A 22,529-nucleotide genomic window follows, 5' to 3' on the forward strand; every position below is an offset into this window, starting at 1 on the left:
AGACGAGAATGAGAGAGAACAAGCAGAAAGTTCGACGATAGAAGACAAAGTTAACGTTCGCGCGCGCCTCGAATTTCGGACGAGTGCTCTATACCGGGAAACACTGGCAAATTGCATTTTGCGCGCCGCCACCGCGGTTAAAACAATGAGCGACGCAGAGTCAAGGAAGTTTAGAAAACACACGGAATAGCGTAAAATTTTGTAGCTTTTAAAAATAAAAAAACCAACCAAGTACTTTTACTTTCGCGGATTTTCTCGTTGCTTTATGTTATTAATCTGTTTTTCATTTATATTCTTATTTGACGTTATGTTTTATTGTTATATAACCACAATCTTGCAACTGTTAACTCGACTGTAAATGTCTTATACCTGTCGCGCGTAAAATTGATTATAACCGTATCTTTATCTTTGTGTCATGCCAGTTTGGAACTTTTGTGTACTCTGCGTTGAACATACAAGTTTGTGTCTATTATGTCGAATAATAAAATAATTAATAGTCAAATTAACATTTTTGTTGTCCACTAAAACACATTAGATAAATATTTTTCTAATGTAATTGTTCCGTGGTCGAATTCCAAAATTTACGCAATATTTTTTAAAACACACGAATCATATTAAAGCGTAACGCGATTCGACACGAATACATAAGGTGTGTAAACGAGGAATTTAAGTGTGATATTAGGAGACAATAGGTTCTTGCTCATTGCATATACTTGAATTTGTGTCGATGATATTATCAATGGGCTTTTAATATTGGCAGTTTCACGTGCGTCTGGTAATGAACAAACATACTGCTTACGCTGAATCGTATTTATACCGTAATAACCCTGAAATTTCTTATTTATTTGAGTGTCGTTCTTTATATCAGTTATTGTTCACCAAGTCATGGGTAAGTGATAGTTCTTTACAAATATTACCGATTGAAATGACACATTGTAATGAGAATAATAAATGTCATTGCAGGTTCATGGTTTATTGGTAATAATAAAATGATACGGATTTTCGTTTTCTTATGTATCGCGACCCTCATTTCGGCTCAACGGTCTATAGTAATATATTTATATATATACTTTGTTTCTTCAAAAAGTTTTGTGAACTCAAAGTGATGCAATAGCCTATAAAATGTCGATTGAATTTGCAGATACATGAAGAGATAACAGAAGATGCAAGAGTCCTCCATTTTGGTCCAGATTTGAACGAAGGTTTGCATATTAAACTACAACAAACTATTTTAAATAAAATATATTTACATAATACCTGTAATCTTCCGTAGATACGTCGTGTGAAGTTGTTCGCGTAGCATACCAGGAGCATCCTGAAAGTCCTAACCATCGGATTCTTCAACTGACGAGTTTCCAGCAGGAAATGAGATTTTATCTAGAGCCAACTGACGGTTATCTGGCTGATTTTAATACACCGGTATTCATTGCAAAGAAAAAACTCGGGGAAATAAATAATGTCCAGTATGACCGGGTTAAAAACGTAAGGTTTCATTTAATCACTTTTAGATTATGGATAATAGAATTTTTAATTTTAATTTTACGGTATTAGGCGATGTTGAGAGAATACAAAATGTATCATGATCCAGTTAACAACGGTGCTTTCGTTCTTCACCATGATGAAAATAATTTACCTTCTGTTGTAAGTACTTAGTTTCTGAAATTATTTTAACATGCAAAATAAATAGACTGAACAAATTATAAGTTAATATTGAAATTAAACTGAAAGCAAAAGAAAAATTAAGTAAATTAAACTGGTAACAAATGAATTACAAAAAATAATGGCTACGTTGAATGCGTACTCTTCAAATAAACATACAAACAGTTTTTCAATAATAATACAATGTTATTCCAAAAACAGAACGGAATAATTAATTTGGTAGAAACGAGCGAAAAACTGATAATCCATCCTCTAGTCAATCGCTTAAGCAAGTTCTTCAAGCGGTACAAACACAGCACCAACAATGGCGACATATTCATGTCTAATCGTACAGTGCAATATCCTGATCTCAAATATACGCACCATCATATCGTGTATAAAATATCAGATGCAAAGCAAACAAAGAAACAAGACGATTATGAAGATGATTATGACAGCAATGATTACAGTAATGAAACTGATGTGAGTAAAGAATCGGCAGATGATAATCACAATATTTTTTATGATAATGAAGATCTAGGTCCTGGTAAGAATAATTAGTATACTAAAAGTAGTAAAATAAAAACTAGAATTATAGTTGTCCAAACTGAGTAATGCGATTCTTCATTTTAGACGATCTGGTTGCTTTTGGTCGTAGAAAAAGGAGACGTTATGAAGCAAATAATAAATTGCCTGAAATCATTTATCCTCAAGTGTTGATCATAGTAGAGTCTAATTATTTTGCGTAAGTCAAACTAAGTAGTCATCATAACAACACTTCTCTCAGCTAAACTCTCACTGCATTCCTTACTATTTTGTAGAAAGTTCAATCGCAACGTCAACAGAATAATCGAATACCTACTTGCCTTCTGGAACGGAATCGATCTTAGATACCGTGTTTTTAAAAACCCTGAAATACGTCTTAACATTGCTGGTATCATTTTGGCAGAAGATCCAACGATGACACCTTATATTACCAAAAATAATATTCACACAAAAATATTCGACAACAAGATAAAAGTAATACAAGCATTGAGAGACAAGTCAGCATTCATGTATCCCGAAACCGAATACAACGACACAGACAAGACACTAACTATGAAGAGACTAAATGTCAAATTTGATTTCGCTATTACTATGACCTCGTGAGTTGAATAATTATTTTTTAATTTTTGTTCCTATTGTACTTTTATTGATTTTGTATATTTTCTCTTTTAGCTTCGACATGTGTCAAGTACCAGCTGAATGTGTCAAACATCGTAACGAGTATAGGTGCGAGACTGGAAATTATTGCGATACCCTAGGTAATTAATTCAGTAAAGCTAAGGAATCTGTTTGATACTTATCGATGCACATTTTATATCTGCAGGTTATGCTTACTACACTGGCGCATGTGCATTCGACTCGGAATACAAAGAGATGGAAGGTGTCGGAATAATCAAAGACACCGGTAGTTTCTTGGGTATCGTTCCAGCGGCTCACGAGATTGGTCACCTGTAAGTATAATGATTCACAAAAAATTATTCTAGAAAGCTAAATATCTTGTATGATCAGATTGGGAGCATCGCATGACCCAAAAAATAAACACGGCTGCGATTGGGACGATGGTTACCTCATGTCATATCATTTGACAGCAACTAGGGAAAGCTTTATTTGGTCGAATTGCAGTACTGAGAGCGTGAAAAAATTCTTGAATGGGTACGAAATGCGAATTATGACGAGAAAGAAAAATCTCATTGGTTATATTTGTTATTTACAGAGAATCAAGAGCGCAATGTATGTTCAACAAGCCGGAGTTAAAAAGTAGCAAGATACCTCGAAAACTACCCGGAAAATTATACTCGCGAGATCAAATTTGTGATCATGCTGTCGGAACGTATGACTGTCAAGTAAGTGTGATAAATATTAAAAACTTGGTAAATGTAGAGTAATTTTCAAAAATTTTAGGATTTATGGTTCAACAGCCAGTGTTCTCGTTTGTATTGCGCACCACCAATTCCAGATAAGAAAAGCAATTGTTACGCTGTACCTAATCATGTTGTGCCAGAAGGTGCACCTTGTGGTGATGGATTTGTAAGTCATTTATCGGGTTAATTTTTTTGTCGTTCACGAATACACATTATAATTCGTTACAGCATTGTATAAATGGCCAGTGCGTGAAAGAAAATAAAACCTTTGTACAACTATTTCTTGGAACGACCACGCCGGAGCCAATCATTGATGAAGATATCTCAGAAATTGATCATTCACCAATGTTCGAATAACGAAGCTAGTCGCTGTTTTTAGAAATGTAAATGAATTTTAATAGACAATTAAAAACGTTCATTTATTTGGAGATTACGTTATAAGTTAAAGCTTGGTGTACATACTTAATAATGATATGTAAAAAAATAATAATTAATTGAAAATGATTATCCACAAAATACCATAACCTTATATGTCCGTGTTTAATCATTTCATACCGTAGGTACATTTTGCGGCAATTTTCATTTGTTTTTTATTTGAATTCTCTTGCTCGTTATTGATAAACATCAAATTACCCGTGTCAGCATTGTATAAACGGCTATTATTTACACAACAGCAACACTACTATAAGTCTACATCTTGGTATGACGACAAAGCCTAAAGAAGATTATTTTATGATAGCGGACCACTGTTAACGTTTTGCAAAATACTAAATGAATATTCAACTAATTATAAAACAAAAAAAAATAGTGTCTGACTTGACCATTCTTTCTAAGAATGTGAACTCGCGCAAGGCTGAAAATTTTCGTAATCCCGCATAACAGTGGTAGTTGGCAGCACTCGGTGCCACACAAAACAGCTTGCCTTTATGAGGCCAGACTAGGCCGCGTAATGCGATCGGCATTTGCATTCAGATGGTAGTTTGGTGATTCTTCGCGCGCTCTTCTGCTGTATTTTTTGTTTCTTTTCTAGAGCGAAAGTTTCAGTAAATATTTCTCAGCTACTTGCTGGATATTCATTAGAAATCGATAGATTAAAACATGTTGTATAGGTGCTTTACGATTATTAATTATATGTACAAATGTATTTATTATTTTTTTTGCTTTATTCAATAATTAGTACACTAGATGTGATCCGGGCAAAGAAAGTATTTTAAAAATGTAAGAAATTGCAAAAAAATACAAAATTAACTACTGTCGAAAAATTGTAACGTATTGAATTTTTATTTTCCTAGAAACGACTGAAAATATCATAGAAAATCTTAAAGAATTTTTTATTTTCAAGATTTGCTGTAATCTTAATTTTAGTTTTAGCTTTAATTTTCAAATAAAAATTGAAATTCAAAAATTTTTAGACTGTAACATTTTAATTATTTTCAGCAATTTTCGTATCAGTTCGCATTTTTGGTAATGATTTCCAGTTTTGTCGGTAATCTTGGGAAAAAAAAATTTTTTGTTCATCAATAATGGCACCGGATATTAAAGTTGGCAACATACATTTCACGAATGATCAATCAACCTATCTTTATCACATCAATAGATCTCAGCATTCATTTACCTATAGTATTTTCCGTTTGCTATCCAACGAATACAAAATAATACACACGTTCATGAATACAATAATATAAGTATTTATAATATCGTATTCAATATTTAATATTGTAAAGATCAAATCCAAAATTCTTGGAATATCTTTCGAATTTCAAACTAGAAACTTTTCGTGTACGCGTAATTTCGTACATTATTTCATGTAAAATCAAGCTAATATATATATATTCCGGCTAAGAAATTATTCAAATACGTGTTCAGACATGTTATCAAGTTGGCACTTAAAAAATTCGTAATAGCGCGCGAAGCCCGAAGCGAATTTAGACCTTCCTCTCCCTCTCTCGAATCAAATTGAACGATATACATTTTCACCACGCCGACACCTCTAATCGTTTGAGCTCGCGTCGTCGCATAAATCTGCATAAAAATGAAAAATTTTTTTTTTTTAGGAAGAAGGTAGAGAATAAATATGCTGTACAAATTGAAATGCGTTTTTTTTATCATAAAAAAATGTTATACTTCTACGAGAAGTAAAAGCAATTCTTCCTAAGCTAGAAAAATCGTCAACATCACTTAAGGCCCAAACTATGGAATATGCTTTTACGATGTAAAATATAAAAAAAAACTTAACATACTTCCATCGTCCGATAAAAACCATCTAACGCCACTTTTCTCATTTCTGTTGCAGGTGAGTCTGAAGAACTTGGACGTGTAGGTAAGTAAAAAAAGGAAGGAAAAAAAGGGGGAGGGCGAAAAACCACACGGGCGTACGCTGTCTCGTTACTCGAGGGACTGCGGTTCGATTCTTCGGCTTCTGCAGCAGCAGCCGACGCCTGAATAATTTACGACATCGGACATTCGATAGAGTACGCGCGGGAGAGGAGAGGAAAAGTAAAAAATAGAAAGTCTAATTACGCTGTTTCTTCCGGCTCGATTGACACGAATCTTTTTTTTACTCTGTTAATTGAGAACTGGGAACGAACAACGTTTGCTCCACAATTTATGATTTATTTTAGATCTTATTTCTTATATTTATTTCTTTCGTTTATTTGTTTTTCTCATTTTATATTTCTTAACTAGACTATACTGTAATAACAAAAGAGATGTTTTCCAACGTAGACTGTCTCTAACAATCTTAAAATTATTATAATACATTTAGTCCTGTTAATCACATCAAGAGACGAAGAATAAAACTCTTTAAAGAATGTTTTTTTTCTGGCGGTTATGTATCTCATTGATGATCAACTAAACGTGGTGTGTGAAACGTGTACGCGTGGTATATGGAAAAGCCACACGTACACGCCAGGAGAACACAGCACGCGAGCTAGTCGATCAATCTCCGATCTCCTCGTTCATTATCCTACCTCCCTCCATTTGTCCGTCGCGTCGGGTAATTGGCATCGCCGCCCGCACGAACAAAAAGCCTCCACGGAATAGGACATGGAGGCAAGACACCTTCTTTTTTTTCTTTCTTCTCTAGGACATCCGGCTAATTAAGAATCGTGGCCTGTCGTCTATTTTTTTCTATTTGTTGTTCGTTTGATGGAATTCAGTTGGCGAGTCGATTTCAATTGTACGATATTGCGTTTAAATTATTTGTTGTAAATTCGGTCTTACGTGGTTTTCCCTCCAGAGAAACATGAATCATGTTTGATGCAGCCGTTAGTTAAACTTTATTTTTTATATTAATACAAACTAACTGCTTAATTGAAGTAAAACGTTCACTTTGAGCTTTCCTTTCGGCTTATTTTGACTATTCGACAAAACTTTCGAAGAGATTTCAATGAAAAACAAATCTGAATCGGGAAAACGAAAAATAAATAAAAGCAAAGAAAAGTTCATCCATGAATGTGTTCGAAGCAGCGATGGCGAACATGGTAGTTAAGTCACAGTCATTTATTTCGCTATTTGGAATGACGTTATAAATTATTGTTTGCTTGTAATGAAATACTATGTCTATAAATTACTTAAAACGCCAATGTAGAATTACATTATTACAAGATTATTCGAAAAAGAAAAAAACTTTGGCAAAACGTCAAAATCGCGCAAGACATTCTCGGAAGAATAAAAAGAGGAAAATTGTCGGTTGAAAAGCTGCAAATCCTCCCGCATGGGTGCTAACTTCTACGCGACTAAGGGTTGGCTCTTATCTGTTGGCCGTTCGACGTCGACGGGTTTGAATACCTATCCTACCTCTCTACCTGTGCGCAACTGTACACCGGATTAACGCATTACGGAAGTTCCTCTCTCACTCGTGGCGGCTGCTGCTGGCTAACTCGACCTAAAAGCTACGTCAAACTATTCCTCGAGCTGCTGCTGCTTCCAGCTTAGATTCTTCCTCCCTAGAAGTGTTCTTCCTTGTTCTACGCTCCTCCTGCCTGACTCGCTTTCGGCCAAGTTAGTTGCGCTCTCTTGGAAGTGATTTTTCTGCAATTGAATTGTTGTACCTTCGAGCTGCGAGTAATCTATTGCCGAAGAGAGAAAAAAAGGAAGTCGAGGTGGCGCCAAAGCGCGGCGGGAGTTAGCCGATCCCACCGCGACGTCGAATCTCCGGCAGCATTTGCTGGCGGTTACGCTAATGTTTGAGTTTCCGTCGTCGTCGTTCCGTTCGCCTACTACTGCAGCTCCCTCTCCCTCCGGAGATTTCCCTGTACTTTCTCGTCTCTGTTTGCTCAGTGCTGACATTGTCTTGAATATATATCTTTCCGATCGTATATTTTTATCGCGAGGAAGGATGTGCCTATCGCATTTGGAGTTGCAGCAAGCCTCACCGAAGAATACCTAGCTTTGTGTATGCGCGAGAGAGAGAGAGAGAGAGAGAGAGGAAAAAAGGCTAATGCCGTGGCAATTAGTGCGCCTCGCTGCCCGAGAGGCAGGGAAACGAGTGCCGCTAATTCATTAGGGAAACTGGGATTCATTGGTGCGCAAGGGAACTCTCTTTTTTCCCTTGCCGAGAAAGGGGGAGTTTAGGCTTTGACTTCTAGTGGATGTTTATGATGCCTTTCAACCATCGTCGTTTTATTTGGTAGAGTCGCTCTCTCCTCGCTCTCTTTCTCGTTTCTTGCCCATATAGTCGTTGAACCTTTCTCTCTTTTTTTGTTTGTTTTCGAGAGTATGCGCGTTGGTTGCTCGTTATACAAAGGCCGCAGAAAAAATACTCGGGGCTTGGACGCGCCATTTTCGGAGGAATACTAATTTCCAGTCGTCGCTGCAGTTCGGACGCATGGGTACGCACGAAATAAGAAATAACGAACAAAAACTATTCTCGTTCACAACCACGAAAAAAAAAAGGGCGAGCATCCAATGAGCACGGCATAAAAAGCCAACGAATAACTCTCACATTGCCACCATCGCGCGAAAGAGCGATCGCGGTGTCAAGTTAATTGCTCGATTCCATTAGCACGCTGCGCCACTGTTTTTTTTTCAACGAAGCGCCCTCCTGCCGTTAATCCGCTTTAGAAACAAACTTCTGCTCTCGGCACCACAAAAACCGCCAAAATCCGCGTCGAAGTGCGAATCACCACTAGAGTGCCACATCTTCGGCTCGCTGATTTACTTGTAACTTTGGCAAATGTTTTTACATATGAAAATATGCTAGAAGGCGACCATCAAATACTTTATTGAACCATAGTTACAAAATCTATATTCGTCTGATTTTTCGATAACACCCATTTAACTTTTCTAATGTGTAATATTCTCAAAAATTCCTGAGCGCTGATGTATTTCGACCGATAAAATATATATGGCACTCTTCTTGTTAACGTATTATAATCAGCATGTAGCTAAAATGAACCCGGATGATACAAATCTTCGAAGTTTATACATACGCGTGTCTCAAACTGTATTCCATTAGTGAACTTGCCCCTGCACTGTATTCACGGTGTGCACACGCTAATCCGCTCGAGTGCGAAACTAACATAGTTAATAGTTTCTTTTTGTTTAGTTGTACGCCAAATCTCCAAGGCGTTCGATCTGAATGTATACGCATTCGACGAATGACCGTTACCTTAACCGCGACCTGAATATTACAGAGGGATTCTGAGCGTTGCTTTGCTGAACGTGGCATAACTTTCTCTCTAGAATGGCATTTAGTACTTGCCAGTATATATCCGAGAGCTCTTTTTTCTTGCCACAGCAAATGAAGTTTCGAGAAAAATAAAGCAAAGCTCGCAGCTAAACGCTCTCTCAAAGCGGCATACCAGCAACAGTTTCCGACGAACATAAAAGCCTTCTTCCCTCCCATTGTGCGCGCAACGACAAAAGCGCGACAAACAATCGGCTAATATCTCAAGCCATTCTCCCATACATAGCTCTACTGGATTTGGCTTGCTGCCCGTCTGACTGTTTTTTTACCCTTTCAAGCGCGTAATACGGCTAAGTGCGCCCGAGTATGATTATCTTGACCCCCGAGCGACAATCGCTGCGCTTTAAATTCGATTTTTAAAATATCGGTCGTCATCGAAGTCTTCAGCCCTTCCAAATATCGCACCAATTGGCGAGAAATCGCGACCAAAAAATAGACTATTCAAATCAATTCTTGAAAAATTTTGATAATTTTTCAATTTAGTGAGCTTCAATTCAATTCTCACGAACAAAATTTTCATATTAAATTTTCATAATAAATTTCTACTTTCTAGCTCTGCAAATAGCAAATAGGAAATAGCGAATAGCAAATAACAAATTAACGAACTCAATTCCGACACGATTCTACAAATAACGAAATTGTTTGTCGAGGGTAATAGGAGGGTCGCAACTCTCTCTCTTTCTCGTATTCTTTTCGTCCCTGTGCATACTTCATAATCGCGCGGCAGTTGCTTTTGTCCTCATCTCTCTAATTGCTTTAATTTCTGTCTATTTTCGCAACAATGAATGCAGGATTCGAGTCGATAGTCAGCTAGCTAGTCGAGCGATTAGCAGAGACAAATCCACTTGGCAAAGAGACCGCAAGCTTGTGGCATTTCGCTTGGCCACGGATAATGATCGGCTTTCTCTACGCCGCCCCCTCCCCCTCCACTTTCAAAACAATCGCTCGGCTAACGAAGTGACCAGAACGATCAGCCCGCCACAGAGATAATATCTTAGCCAAGCGTTTCTTGCTCTTGTACTTCGATTCTTCTTGTAGCGTTATGAATCTAAGTATATTGATCCTACGACGTAACTAGAACGACCTTTACCAGTCTAGATTTCTGAACTTTGAATGTTCAAACGAGAAAATCAAATCATCCCGAGTTCCGAAGTGGGTCGTTGAAAGAATAAATAATGTCATCGAAATACAAATAGGTATTCGGGTCGTGCGGCTATTTTGAGTACTGTGAAAGCTGGGATGATAATGTTCCACTCTTGAGAATATAAGTATTTCATACGACGTGAATAATTCTATCAGCGGAAACACTAAAAATCCATCACTTAGTATAATCGAACGATTATTATCGTTGCAGCGGGTTTCTATGGTCATTTGGCTGTCGAAATGAAATCCACTCATAACGGCCAATTGCCTCCTTCTCGTAACAGGACTTTTCTCGCTCGGACAGGTAATCCTCTCTTGACATTCCCTTTCAATATCAATATCGACTCTCTCTCTCTCTCTCACTCTCCGTGTGGCTGAGTTCGTCCATACTCTACATATTTGGAGAGAATATTGTGGCGAAAAGCCAGATTGATATTTCTCTCTCTCTCTTTCTCTCGTATTCTTTTCGTCCTTGTGCATACTTCATAGTTGCGCGGCAGCTGCTTTTGTCCTCATCTATCTAATTGCTTTAATTTCTGTCTATTTTCGCAACAATGAATGCAGGACTCGATTTGATAGTTTATGGACAAGGGAAATCGCTTAAATTATTAGAAATGTTCTAGGTATACTAAGAGAATTCACACTATAACTTGACTTCTGTTCTTACTTTTGTGATTAGAAAAATGATGCAATTTGGACAAATTATCAAACGGAATAAAATCATTAACGTGACACTGCCGTTGAATGCTTATAGTTGAGTATAAATCGTTGGAAATGCAATTATTTTCGTGCTAAATATTTTGTGATCATATACGTTTAATATCTCTGAAGTCTTATAAAATTTTTCCATCCGACAAAAAAATAAGAGAACAAAAAATCTGTGAAGTGTAATTGGTTGGCGTGTGCATGCGCGAAAAGAAAAAAAAGAAAAAATCCTACTCTGAAGCGTGGATCGATTTTCGCCGACGGCCATCACACGGCAGATTGAATTAGCGTCCGCTCCGGACACTGTTAACGGCTTTACGGTGGAGGAAGAGAAAAAGAAGCCACTTTTGGTTTATTTTTTCGAGAACCAAATACTTGATATTTTTAATTTGCTAAAATTTGAATTAAAACATCATTTACATCTACAAATAATTTTCTAAAGTGCGCTGTAATAAAAAATAATACTGAATTTTCAACTGTGGTAAACATTGGAAATGAAAAAATTCTAAATATGACATCTGTGGAATTTTTCGCGATTATCAACTAATAACAATTTTTTCTCTCATTTATGATTTTTACTATTTTCCCAAACACAAGAAAATAAAATGCAATCTATCCGTGGAGCGCCAATCTCCGGAAAACAATTGACGAATTGAGAAATAAAAGAAAGTCAGGAAAAAGGAGAGCATATAAATAAAGGCAGGAGATAAGTTTCGTTAGAGCGAGGGATTAGTTGAGCTTGAAATTATGTCGGGCATTTTGCTCTCGCGCTTAGCTTTGCATAACTCTGGGCTTCGCGAGCGCGCGCGTTCTTCTCTTTTTGCGCGCTCACCGCCGCCTTATCTCTTATCGTGATTGCCTAATTGGCTTTTAAATTTCCTCGAGGTTCCCGTAATCCTATTTTGGCTACTCTGCCGTATGCTGCTACTGTCTTCTGCGAGAAAGACCAGCGTTACATAGATGACGATTTTGTAATTGTGATTGATCTTTTTTCACAAGTCATTGTAAAATTATTAAGATGTTTTATTGAATTTTTACTTGAGTAACGGGAAAGGTACCGATAATTATATTTTATCGTGCGTCACTATGATTTTACGTACTATAATGTAAAAATAGGTCATTTCTACTTCGTGCATTTTGTTTCCTCAACAAGATAACCTTTGCCTTTCATTTTTTTTAAATTAATAGTTTGCTTGTTTTCGTTATGGTATTTTTTAATCTTGAATTTCCTGTTGGATGGTGAATTCCTGCATGTAAGCAATCGAGATATAATTTTTATTATAAATTATTATTTATAAGAAAGCGACAAAGTCCTAGTCATCAAACAAACGACAAGATCTCTCACCTATACTTTTAATTTTTATAATCCAACGCGAATAGTTTTTACCATCAAATTAAAGCTGCCGATTACTGACGCAAGAATTGTAGCACTGAGCAGTCTACGAATTATTGTAGCTATCACTTTCGCTCATTCGGGCTTTTCGTTTTATCATGATAAACTTCGGTCGCGCGTTAAATTAACTGCCGTCGTTATTCCAGATTAAATTTCAATCCATTGTTACTGTGCGTGCATTATTATTTATTCAACGACTGTGTACAGTATTGCTGGATACAGCCAGAGCATTGTTATCCCAAGCGAAAATTACTAATTAAAGAGAAGAATTTTTCTTTTTTTTTTCAAGTAATGGACAGGTTATCCGTCAGTTCTAATTGACAGCTTTAATTAACATCCATCATCATAACACGTTAAAAATTGTTGTCATTTCGTTCAGTTCGCAATTAGAAGTGTATCAATTTAGCATTTACTGCACGGTTCAAATCGAACTTAGGTTTTCGATTCGCCATCACTTATCATCACTAAAGAACAAAAAAGAAAACAGCAAAAAAACTTTCTTTACATTCTGCTTTACAGGATAACAAGAACGCAATCAAATTGGTCAGACGACGCGGCCAGTACACCCCGTCAAATCCGTCAGCCAACAACAACCACAGCAGCAGCAGCAGCAACAACAACAACAACAACAACGAGCGAGTTCACGAGTAACAACAACAAAGTAGGCTTAGGTATGGCTGTGTACGGCTGGCGACGGAGATGCCTGTACGTGCTAGTGCTAAGCCTTGCTCTCGTCGTCATTCTCAACCTCGCGCTCACGTTATGGCTGCTGAAAGTCATGGAATTCAGTTTGGTAAGATATTCACGCTTGTCACGGACGATCGTTTTAATTGTCCGCCACTATGATCAATGACGCCAATGGCTTCGGCACGCTTAAAAATAATTACTCGTATCTCTCTCTGCCGGCCGAAAAAAGAAAATCTCTTCCGTGCGTTTAATCAAGCTTTCGTGGATTTTCATCGTCGAAGTGAAATAATTTTCATAACGAAATGTACAACGGTGGATGTCCCGAGGGTAGTTTTTACACATCAAAAAAAATCTTTCGCGCAAGAAATTAAGAGCTTTAAAAATCAACCCAGAGAGGGAGAGTTGGCCAGCGGCAAGCGCGCATTCATGCAGCTCACGACAAAAGAATAATGCCCGAGAAAAAGAGCCAGACCGACAACAATTTTTAAAGCCGCGTCCACTCTCTTTCTCCCTGCGAAAAATGAGGCTATTAGAAAGAGAAAGCAAAAAAAGAACGAATTAAACGTTTGAAAAAGAAAGAAAAGGCGATCGATGAGGGGGAGCATTTATGATGAAAAGGACATAACATATTACGAGTAGAAGCGTTTCATTTTTTTTCTTGCATACGCCTGTATTGCAATTGAAATGGTCGAATAGAGCAGCTTATGAAAGTTACCTTTTTTTCTTTGTAAAAGCTTACACATATGAAAAACTTGTGTGGCTTTTTTCTTTTCGCTCGAACGAATTTTTTTCAATTTTTCCCTCTTTCCTCAACGAAAAAATATACCCAATCCACTAAAATTGCTTTTTTGATATCTATTTTATAGTATAGATATTTTATTAATCGATGTCCATGAAAAAATTCATATCAACATCGCACAAGAGACATGGTGTTTGGCAAAAAGAACTAAATACCCTAGTGAAGAGAAAATCTGGTGTCATAGGACCATAAATAATTGAATGTAGATGTCTTCTTCGAGTTGAAATCCGAAGCTTTTCTATTTTCAAAAGTAGAGCAGGTCAGCGCCGCTGCTACAGCTTTCTGAGTGACAAATGTTTTCCTTGGATACACGTATATATTCGTCAATTCGGAGACACTCACTTTTTATAATGACGTAAAAAAAATGACGTTGCAGACACTCATCTCTTTATACAGTCGTTTCCGTGCCACACAACTGAATAAAACAGTAGCATGCATAAATGCAATTGTTCCGCGTTTCTCACCTGCAGAATAGTTTGGCAGGCATAACTTTCTATTATCAAGGTATTGCGATTATCGAGTTTGAACGGGGTGAGAGACGAAAGAGAAAAATCGATGGAAATTGCGTATCAATCCGTGAGAGTTCCTCTCTGCGATTTCCCCGAGGGAAATGTCTAGCTCGACTCTCTTTCTTATTCTCGCTCTAATAGACATCGGATCATCCACTTTGCGCGTGCGAGCGCCAAGCACTGATCTTCTTATTTTCGCCTTATCTCTCTCTCTCTCTCTCTCTCTCTCTTGCAAAATCCTTGCACACCTGTCTCTCTTATATGCGCTTCTAATGCTTGCTTATTTCTTTTTCACAGAAATTAATTTGGATCATTATGGTTAGACATTTGTTATGATAATTAGGATTTGAATTAACAGGTACGTTGTACTTTGGTGAACTTTTATCGAATGTTCGCAATATCCAAATAATAAGACAAGTTTTGAAAATATCGAATAGAGTATAAAATGAACCTCCCGCGGCAAATATACCCGATTAGACGAATGATTCTTTTTTATCTAAATCGATGTAAGTTAGAAATGAGTATTGATATGCCAAAGGAGAGAGGAAATGTTGCTGTCGGTAGGTGCAAGATAGAGAGAGAGAGTAGCAGAGCCGCGAACAAGAAAATAAAAGGAAACGCGCGAACGCGGAGATCGAGTGATCGAGCACGAGAGAAAATAGAAGGATAAACTCGACGCGCTCTTGCGCGCGCGAGCAGGATTTCGATGATATCCTGCTGCAAGTTTTCAAGTTTTCTGCGGCAAAGAGTATATACACACTGGCAAGACGCCGGTGTCTTCTTTATTCGCGTGATTCTCCTGGGCCATTCATATTTGATGAGGGACCTTACTTCCGTGACCTCTCTCCCCCGCCCCTCCTTATTTTCATCCTTCCCGCGAAAAACTTGCTACTCCTGCCTTCTCGCTTTTCGCACCTTGTTTCCGAAGAGCTACTTACTGCTTTCTCTCTATCTCTCGTGCTCGTGTATCTATGTGTTTTTTAACCTAACTTATTCTGCTTCTTGGCATGTGACTTAAAATCTAAACTTACAACTGAGAATGAAATATGATACAACATCTGATAACTTTGGATTATTTCTTTTCGATGGTGCACGTTTTCACGTTTTCATTGTTGGACCATCAAAAGGTTCTGAAATTAAGAAATTGGTATGACTTTGTCATTTGATAAATATACCACAATTTGTTATAGATAATATTATTTAAAAAATAGTACACATAAAAATGAAGTTTCTCGTCAATGCAAAACAATGGCTTCGCATGTAATAGCTTAGATTAATCAAAATCGCTTCAATACATGCGATCAAGCGAAAGAAAATAGCCCAACCAAACGAAGCATTATTTTCAATTATCCAGATTGCGTGTGCTAGCGATCGAAGACTATAATGCGTATAGAATACAATGAAGGAACGAGATGGGGGCTAAGATAAGAAATTATAAAAATGAAGTATTTCCTGAACACGAATAAATAGGATTCATCCGGCCACTACAGAGTTCGTGGAAAAATTATAGACTTTAATTCATCACAAGTCTCCTTCCGCTCGCTCGTTCGCTCTCTTTACTACACCGTAGCCGAGCAATTTCCTTCGAAATTGAAACACATCGGCGCGGGAATATTACTTTGTGCTTTACGAATTTTCCGCTAAATGTGATATTTATTTTTCTTTTCCGCGAGGACTAAACGTAATCAATTTTGTGATATATTTCCATATTCATTTGGTACGTTTCAAAGAAACTTTGACATATCGATCTGAAAAAATCAATATGATTGAGAAAACATTTATTTGCTTAACAAACATATTTATTTTCATGAGAAAATATAAATACAATTTAAAGTTACTTTCTACATTGACAATTTTATCCACAAATTTCCAAGTATCCTTTCCTTTTATAAAAAAGAGATAGGTTTGTAAGAGATAAAGACTAAAGCTAGTTTATTCGAGATCTGATTGGCTGAACTATGGTCACACGGGTTATTATTTGTAACGACATGTAAGGGTCTGTAAACGAATTGATAGCACAAATAGCAAATTGGTACTAATAAATAACTCAAGTTAGTATCGACTGATTAAATGATTAAAAAGTAAAGTAATTCGTAGACATCAAGAAAAGAATAAAATCCACATTCACCCAACGGCTTAACCTTAATAAAATTGTAAAATAATCTTGATCCGCTTAACTACGTTTATTCTCAAGACATACAAACTTATTGAATATTTATATTATCAAGTTTAGCTTCGAAGAAATATAATCAATAATAAACAGAATCATAAATCGATATTTTACACGAAGTAATGTGAAGTTATTTCGGCTAATATGTTACTGTGTAATTTCTTGACAATTTTTTCACAGATTAAATTTATAAATATAAATATAAATATAAAGTCGAAAATGTAACGTAAAGATACATAAAAGATGACACAGTAACGTTGATTGTTGAAAGTGAAAATTTTGGAATTTAGGTTGTGAAAAGCACTGTCTCAAATCAGCCGAAACTGACTTCCAGTATTTTTGTCAACAAAATATATCTATTGGTATGGGGTATCGTATAAGAAGTTTAGAATCGTAGACGCATATATCGGAATAAAGTTCACATAGGGACCTTTAACATTTCTATAACCTAATCGTTCACTTTTACTTCAATTTGTGGTTCTAAGTTAAAAACAGATATGTCTAGACTGAATGCATTGCAGTTGTGAAGCTTATTCGGAAATAATGAAATATTTAAGTTAAAGTACTCTTCCGTGAGAATTCTATCAAATGGATTGAAGTATTATATCATAAGTAACACATTTTTCTTATCAGAGCTTACTTCTAATATTGAGACAGCAAGTAACTTGTCGTCCCATGCATATATAATCTTTTGGATGCGAGTCCTCGAAAGTCGATCACTCAGAATAATAAGTAAACGCTTAAGTTGTGGAAATTTATTTTTTTACGATAAAATACTTTTTTGAAAATGTCAATCCTTTTCTACGTAAATATTTCCGCAGAAATCCAAACAGAACTTCTAAAAGAAAAACTGCCGTACACGAACTATAACCAATAACAAGTATGAAAAGTAGCTGCATAAAAAGTGCTCCCTGAGTTTCTTCATCTTCGTCTTTGTTCACTGAAACCGATTGATGATAATACGCATGTTGATGCACTACATAATAGAACACCCCTGTCTCGTACAGCCGGTTGAAATGCTTTTTAAATACATGCATAAAAGGCGATGATCTTTCAAAGATATAAACCCATCGCGGTGACAATATTATTGGTTTTGCAATCTTCATAATTGGTAAACCATCAGAATTTTTATAAATTTTCGAGCGCATTTCCGCATTTTTTTTTGGAGTCATACACGCAAACTTCTTCTGTGCAATCATTTTATTAATACAATCCATTATACTACCGATCGTGTTGATTTTCGATCTTAAAATTTCCGTTACCGAATCGTCACCGCTAAGGACGTCATTTAATAAAATTTTGTTGACGTACGGTACTAGTGGATAGTCGATGATTTCTTCGAGAGTGTCGAATGGCACGTCGTCATTCACAAGATTTTCCGTCAGATCTGTGTAGAATTCTAAAGCATATCTCATCGATACGAGCAAAACACCGAGAAATATTAATCTTCCTGCTGTAGTTTTCGGTTGATGTCTCGATGAAACGCTCAGCAATACCTCGAGTATCTCAAACATATCGAATTTCTCAATATTACCATGACACCAGCGTGCGAGTGTGGTGCATAATCCAGTGATAAACGGTATAATAAGAATATTCGTGAATATCTTTAGCGACACAGTTCCAGCATTGATTGAAACAATTGGTACCAAAATTACCAAATCTTCGATGATAAATCCGAGGTCCAATTCAAGAAATAGGTGTTTCGCTTCCGAAGTTTTGTCTAATTTTGGTAGTGGTATTAACATCACGTTCAAATTGATATGCTTTAAAATGTTTGCGTCGACAACCGATGAAAGAGTAAGATTCATAAAACTCATTGTGTAATTTAGATGGATATTCAAGTGCTTCGCTACGATTGGTAAGAAGTCCGTGTAAGTACCTTGGATATTTATTACCTGACCTTTAACGTTTCTATCCACTCGGATGTATGGTTCCAAATTGAATACAGGTACTTTCAAAACATATTTCTTACAATCGTACAATTTATTCGGGAATATTTCGATATCCGTGTCAAATGATTGTCTCGTGAAATTGTCGAAAAATGGATTAAAATTGTGAAACAATGGAATGACGTATTTGTTTTTAAGATTACCTTTCACTTCTAGTACTGAGATATCTAAAAATTTATACTTCCAAGCGTACAAGAGAAACAATTGTATTTGCCGATAAGAAAATTTATCGCTTAAAATGATGAATAAACAGTTTGGCCGCATTAAAATTCCTGTGATTTCGACGAATAAGTCCAAGAAATTGTTTAAATTTTCTGACGAGACAGAGTGATGCAATGATTCATAGATGGCGACGTATCGATTCACATAGTTCAACTCTCTTAACGCTGTATAGTTGTTGGAATATGATGGTTTTGCTACGTCCATTATGAGGTTTGGAGATTCCATCAGTTTTTGTAAAACTATCCTTTGCTGGTACGACGACTCACTTTGGCTACTATTTAGAAATATAATTAGTTGATGGATTTCATGATTTCGAGTTATCTGGTGCGAAAGTATATCCAGCCAATGTATCTGAATACCAAATGCCAAATAGAATGCATTAACGAGAATAAAGTATAAAGGAAACATAATATCGAATACAAGTTGTTTCGTAAAATAGGTAGATTAGACTAACAGTGAAATGTAATTTACACTACCAGCGCATTGTTATTCTTTCATATTTTTCTTTCATCGCTATACTATGACATGCATACTTGCATTTATGTTAGATAAGTATCTCAATTAGATTCTAGAAAGTGCTTATCTCATGCTATAACAAATAATTTTCAAATTTTATTTACATTGCTTTTCTAGTGCTATAATATTCATCAACTGATAATAATTGTATAGTTATTTAACTATACAATATCGGTACTTTACCTAATAAGTCTTCGATAATGAATCCAATGTTTAATTCAACGATTGTGTCTGAAAAGATGGTAAGTCTCGATAACACAATTGGAATTGTGTTTAATTCATCAGTTTACAGTTTCTTCTATGAGTTTTAATAACACATAGAAATTACTAATCTTACTACTAATCTTACAACTTTCATTGTATTTCGATTTAAACATCACCAGAATACGCAATAACGGTACCTTCATCAAATAATCATTATAATTGAAGAGTTAAATATAATCTACACGATAAAATCGAGAATAAATTATAATAGAAATGAATTATACTGTCAATTACTAAAACACTAAATTCTACGACCTGGAAAATACTTTTAAAAACACTTTATTAATTACACTAGCAACCAGCATCGTAAAAAATTTCGACCTCGTAACACTATGAAATTCATTATTAAAACAATGAAACAAAATCATTTTTTTTACTCATTTTGTAGAAACACTAATATTATATTGAAAGTCAGTAACAAAAAGCATTGTTCGTCAAGTCATTTAAGTTGGCGAATGAAACTTATCGAGTGTCGCATTGTTTTGTCAAGTGCATTTTCAGCGCAGTTTCTTGAGTGCTCCAGCCAGATAGTCAATTGATCGGTGGTATTGACGGTCAATAACCGCAATGTTACCAGTAGTAGAAACGCGGATATCGAGGGCATTCTTGCGACAGACTGATTACTTTTCGATGGTTGCTATACAATCATTAGTAAGCTATTAACGTTTGACTTTCACGGAATACGAAACCGCTTAGATATAGTTATTTTCCTTTGGGAATTACATTAATTAGTCTCAGCGTCTTCACTCCATCGAATATCAGCAGCGAAAATTAATTTTAATTAATCCGTATTTGCCATTTATATCGAATATTAATCAAGGTGATTTTTCACTTATTCTAATTTTTGGTGTTACATCTTTTTGATCCTTTAATCGCGTGTCAAGAAAGGCAGCCTATAGAAAAGCGAAGAGGCCCTTAGAGAATATTTGCGTCGACTGCACGTACACAGAGGCAAAAGAGTCGAGTTGATTCTCAGAGTGAGGTGTGTTCGGCCACAATGGCGTTAGCGAGCAAATTAAATTCTGGCGCACCGGCACTTTGCGATCGATTAAGCCTCGTTGTAGATAATTAGAAGCCGTCGCTCTTCTAAGACGCCAGCTCGCTTTCTCTCTCGCTATATCGATTGCTGCTCGTTTTCTCTCGTAAGCTTCTCTCTCTCTCTCTCTCTCTCTCTTCTAGTACTGACCCTCCAGGCTGCTGCTACTGTATAATTGAAGGAGCCTCTGCACTCCCGCTACTACTATATATAGAGAGAACCTTCCCGCACCTTTTGAGGATTACAGGCTCTTCGCAATTGGCTGCCCTTTTCACCAGTGCACCGTCTCTCTCTTTCTCTCTCTCTCTCTCTCGTGCGAACGTACGATGGATTCTGTACGTTGGGTGCTGTAATTTAGAACCAGCATGGGATAGGTACACTTTGAGATATTTCAAATGTGTGATACTTTTTTTGAGATTTTGATTGATCCAGAACGATTTTCCATTTCTTTGTCGAAATTATTAAAAATTTAGTTGGAGGTTCATTTCACAAGATTTTTTAATTGATTCTTTTCTTCAAAAGTGATCGAACTCTTAAGGTCCTATTCTTATTTGTTTGCACTTTTTGCATAACAAATCTACTGATAAAAAAATGTTTTGATCTATGTTTAATATGTATATTTAAAACTGGATTGTAATGAGACTATTCTACTGCCAAATTCATGTTCAGCAGTTCAAAATAAGTAATATAATAAAACCATAACTCAGACCTAAGACATTTTTTTACGAATTGAATAACTGTGTCTTCCACATAAGAGGACGTCTTTATTTTTTACTTCCATCTATTCTCATTATTGTAAAGCTCCTCTTTTAAAAAAAGAAAAGAAAATATAAGACATACAACAGCGGAAGAGAAAGTGGGGGATTGAGATTCAAAAGGAAAAAGTGAAAATGTAGAAATGCCCAAGCACGATGTTTTTTAATGATGTTTTTAATGTTTTCTCTCTCTCTCTCTGCATACGCGCTATCAAGTTCTATTGTCGTACTGCTGTTGGCATTGTTTTCGCTTACAAATCCCTCACGGCTTCATAAAATACCATGTAAACAGAGTGTAATATAGCAAGGGCACGTTCAACTTGAATAATTTTAACGAGCTTCCCACTTCCTTTCCGAAAAAAATTGGATCTATATTCAATATGATTCACACATCGACGGCAAGGAGAAAAACTTAGGTAGACGGGGGCATTATTCATTACCTTGAACGCGAGCGCGAGACTTTACGAGCAGCTATGAATTTTGGGGCGCGACGAAGTGTGCAACAACGCGCGTTGTTGATGTCTCTCTACCGCAAGTTTTAGTGTCTTGCGCATTTTTATGTCTCCGTGCTTCGCAAGGCTGGATGGATTGAAAACTTTTTTTCTTTCACTTCCGCGCTGAAAAATCCGCGAGTAAACCGAATAAAAGATGCAGTGAAGAGCGAGCTGCGAGATTCGATTCTTCATTTGGACGATGTTGTGTATTGCGAGAAAGAGAGGATGCTGAAAAATGAATCGAACGGATACTTTAGTGCCGACTCGTGGGGGAGGGGGATTGTTTGTTCTCTTTCTCTCTCTCTCTCTCTCTCTCTTTGACAAATGGTAGTTTTACGTGTATGGATTTTTCTCCGCTTCGCAATTTTTTATACGATTTTTGTTTTGTTTTCGCGGCCATTAAAATACACACGGCTTGTTGATTGCGAACAGGAAAATGCAGGCACTAGTTTTAATGACGAATATATGGCTCATTTACAATTACACTGAACTCAACAGCCTTGATAAAAAAGAATTAAAAAGTTGAGGTGTTGAAGTTGTGAGTCGAGGGACTAATTTTTAACGACGCACAGTCAAAAGTTAGCAGAACGGCATATAATTTCCGCTCTAAATCAGCGGGCAACTCGTCCAAGTTTAACATTCGGACGTCAGAA

General features: G+C 36.5%; 1 protein-coding gene across 2 annotated transcripts in view; it reads left to right on the forward strand.

Moving 5' to 3' along the window:
- LOC131667103 (delta-sarcoglycan) overlaps positions 1-22,529 on the forward strand; it is a 100,198-nt gene that overhangs the window by 72,018 nt on the left and 5,651 nt on the right. For both annotated transcript variants that reach the window (XM_058940306.1, XM_058940307.1), the window contains one exon: positions 12,995-13,268. In XM_058940306.1, coding sequence (XP_058796289.1) covers positions 12,995-13,268 — 274 coding nt within the window. The remainder of the gene's footprint in view (positions 1-12,994; positions 13,269-22,529) is intronic.

Source organism: Phymastichus coffea, unplaced genomic scaffold (genome assembly GCF_024137745.1).
Source record: "Phymastichus coffea isolate CEN01 unplaced genomic scaffold, Cenicafe_Pcof_1.1 PCOF00063, whole genome shotgun sequence".
NCBI classification, from domain to species: domain Eukaryota; kingdom Metazoa; phylum Arthropoda; class Insecta; order Hymenoptera; family Eulophidae; genus Phymastichus; species Phymastichus coffea.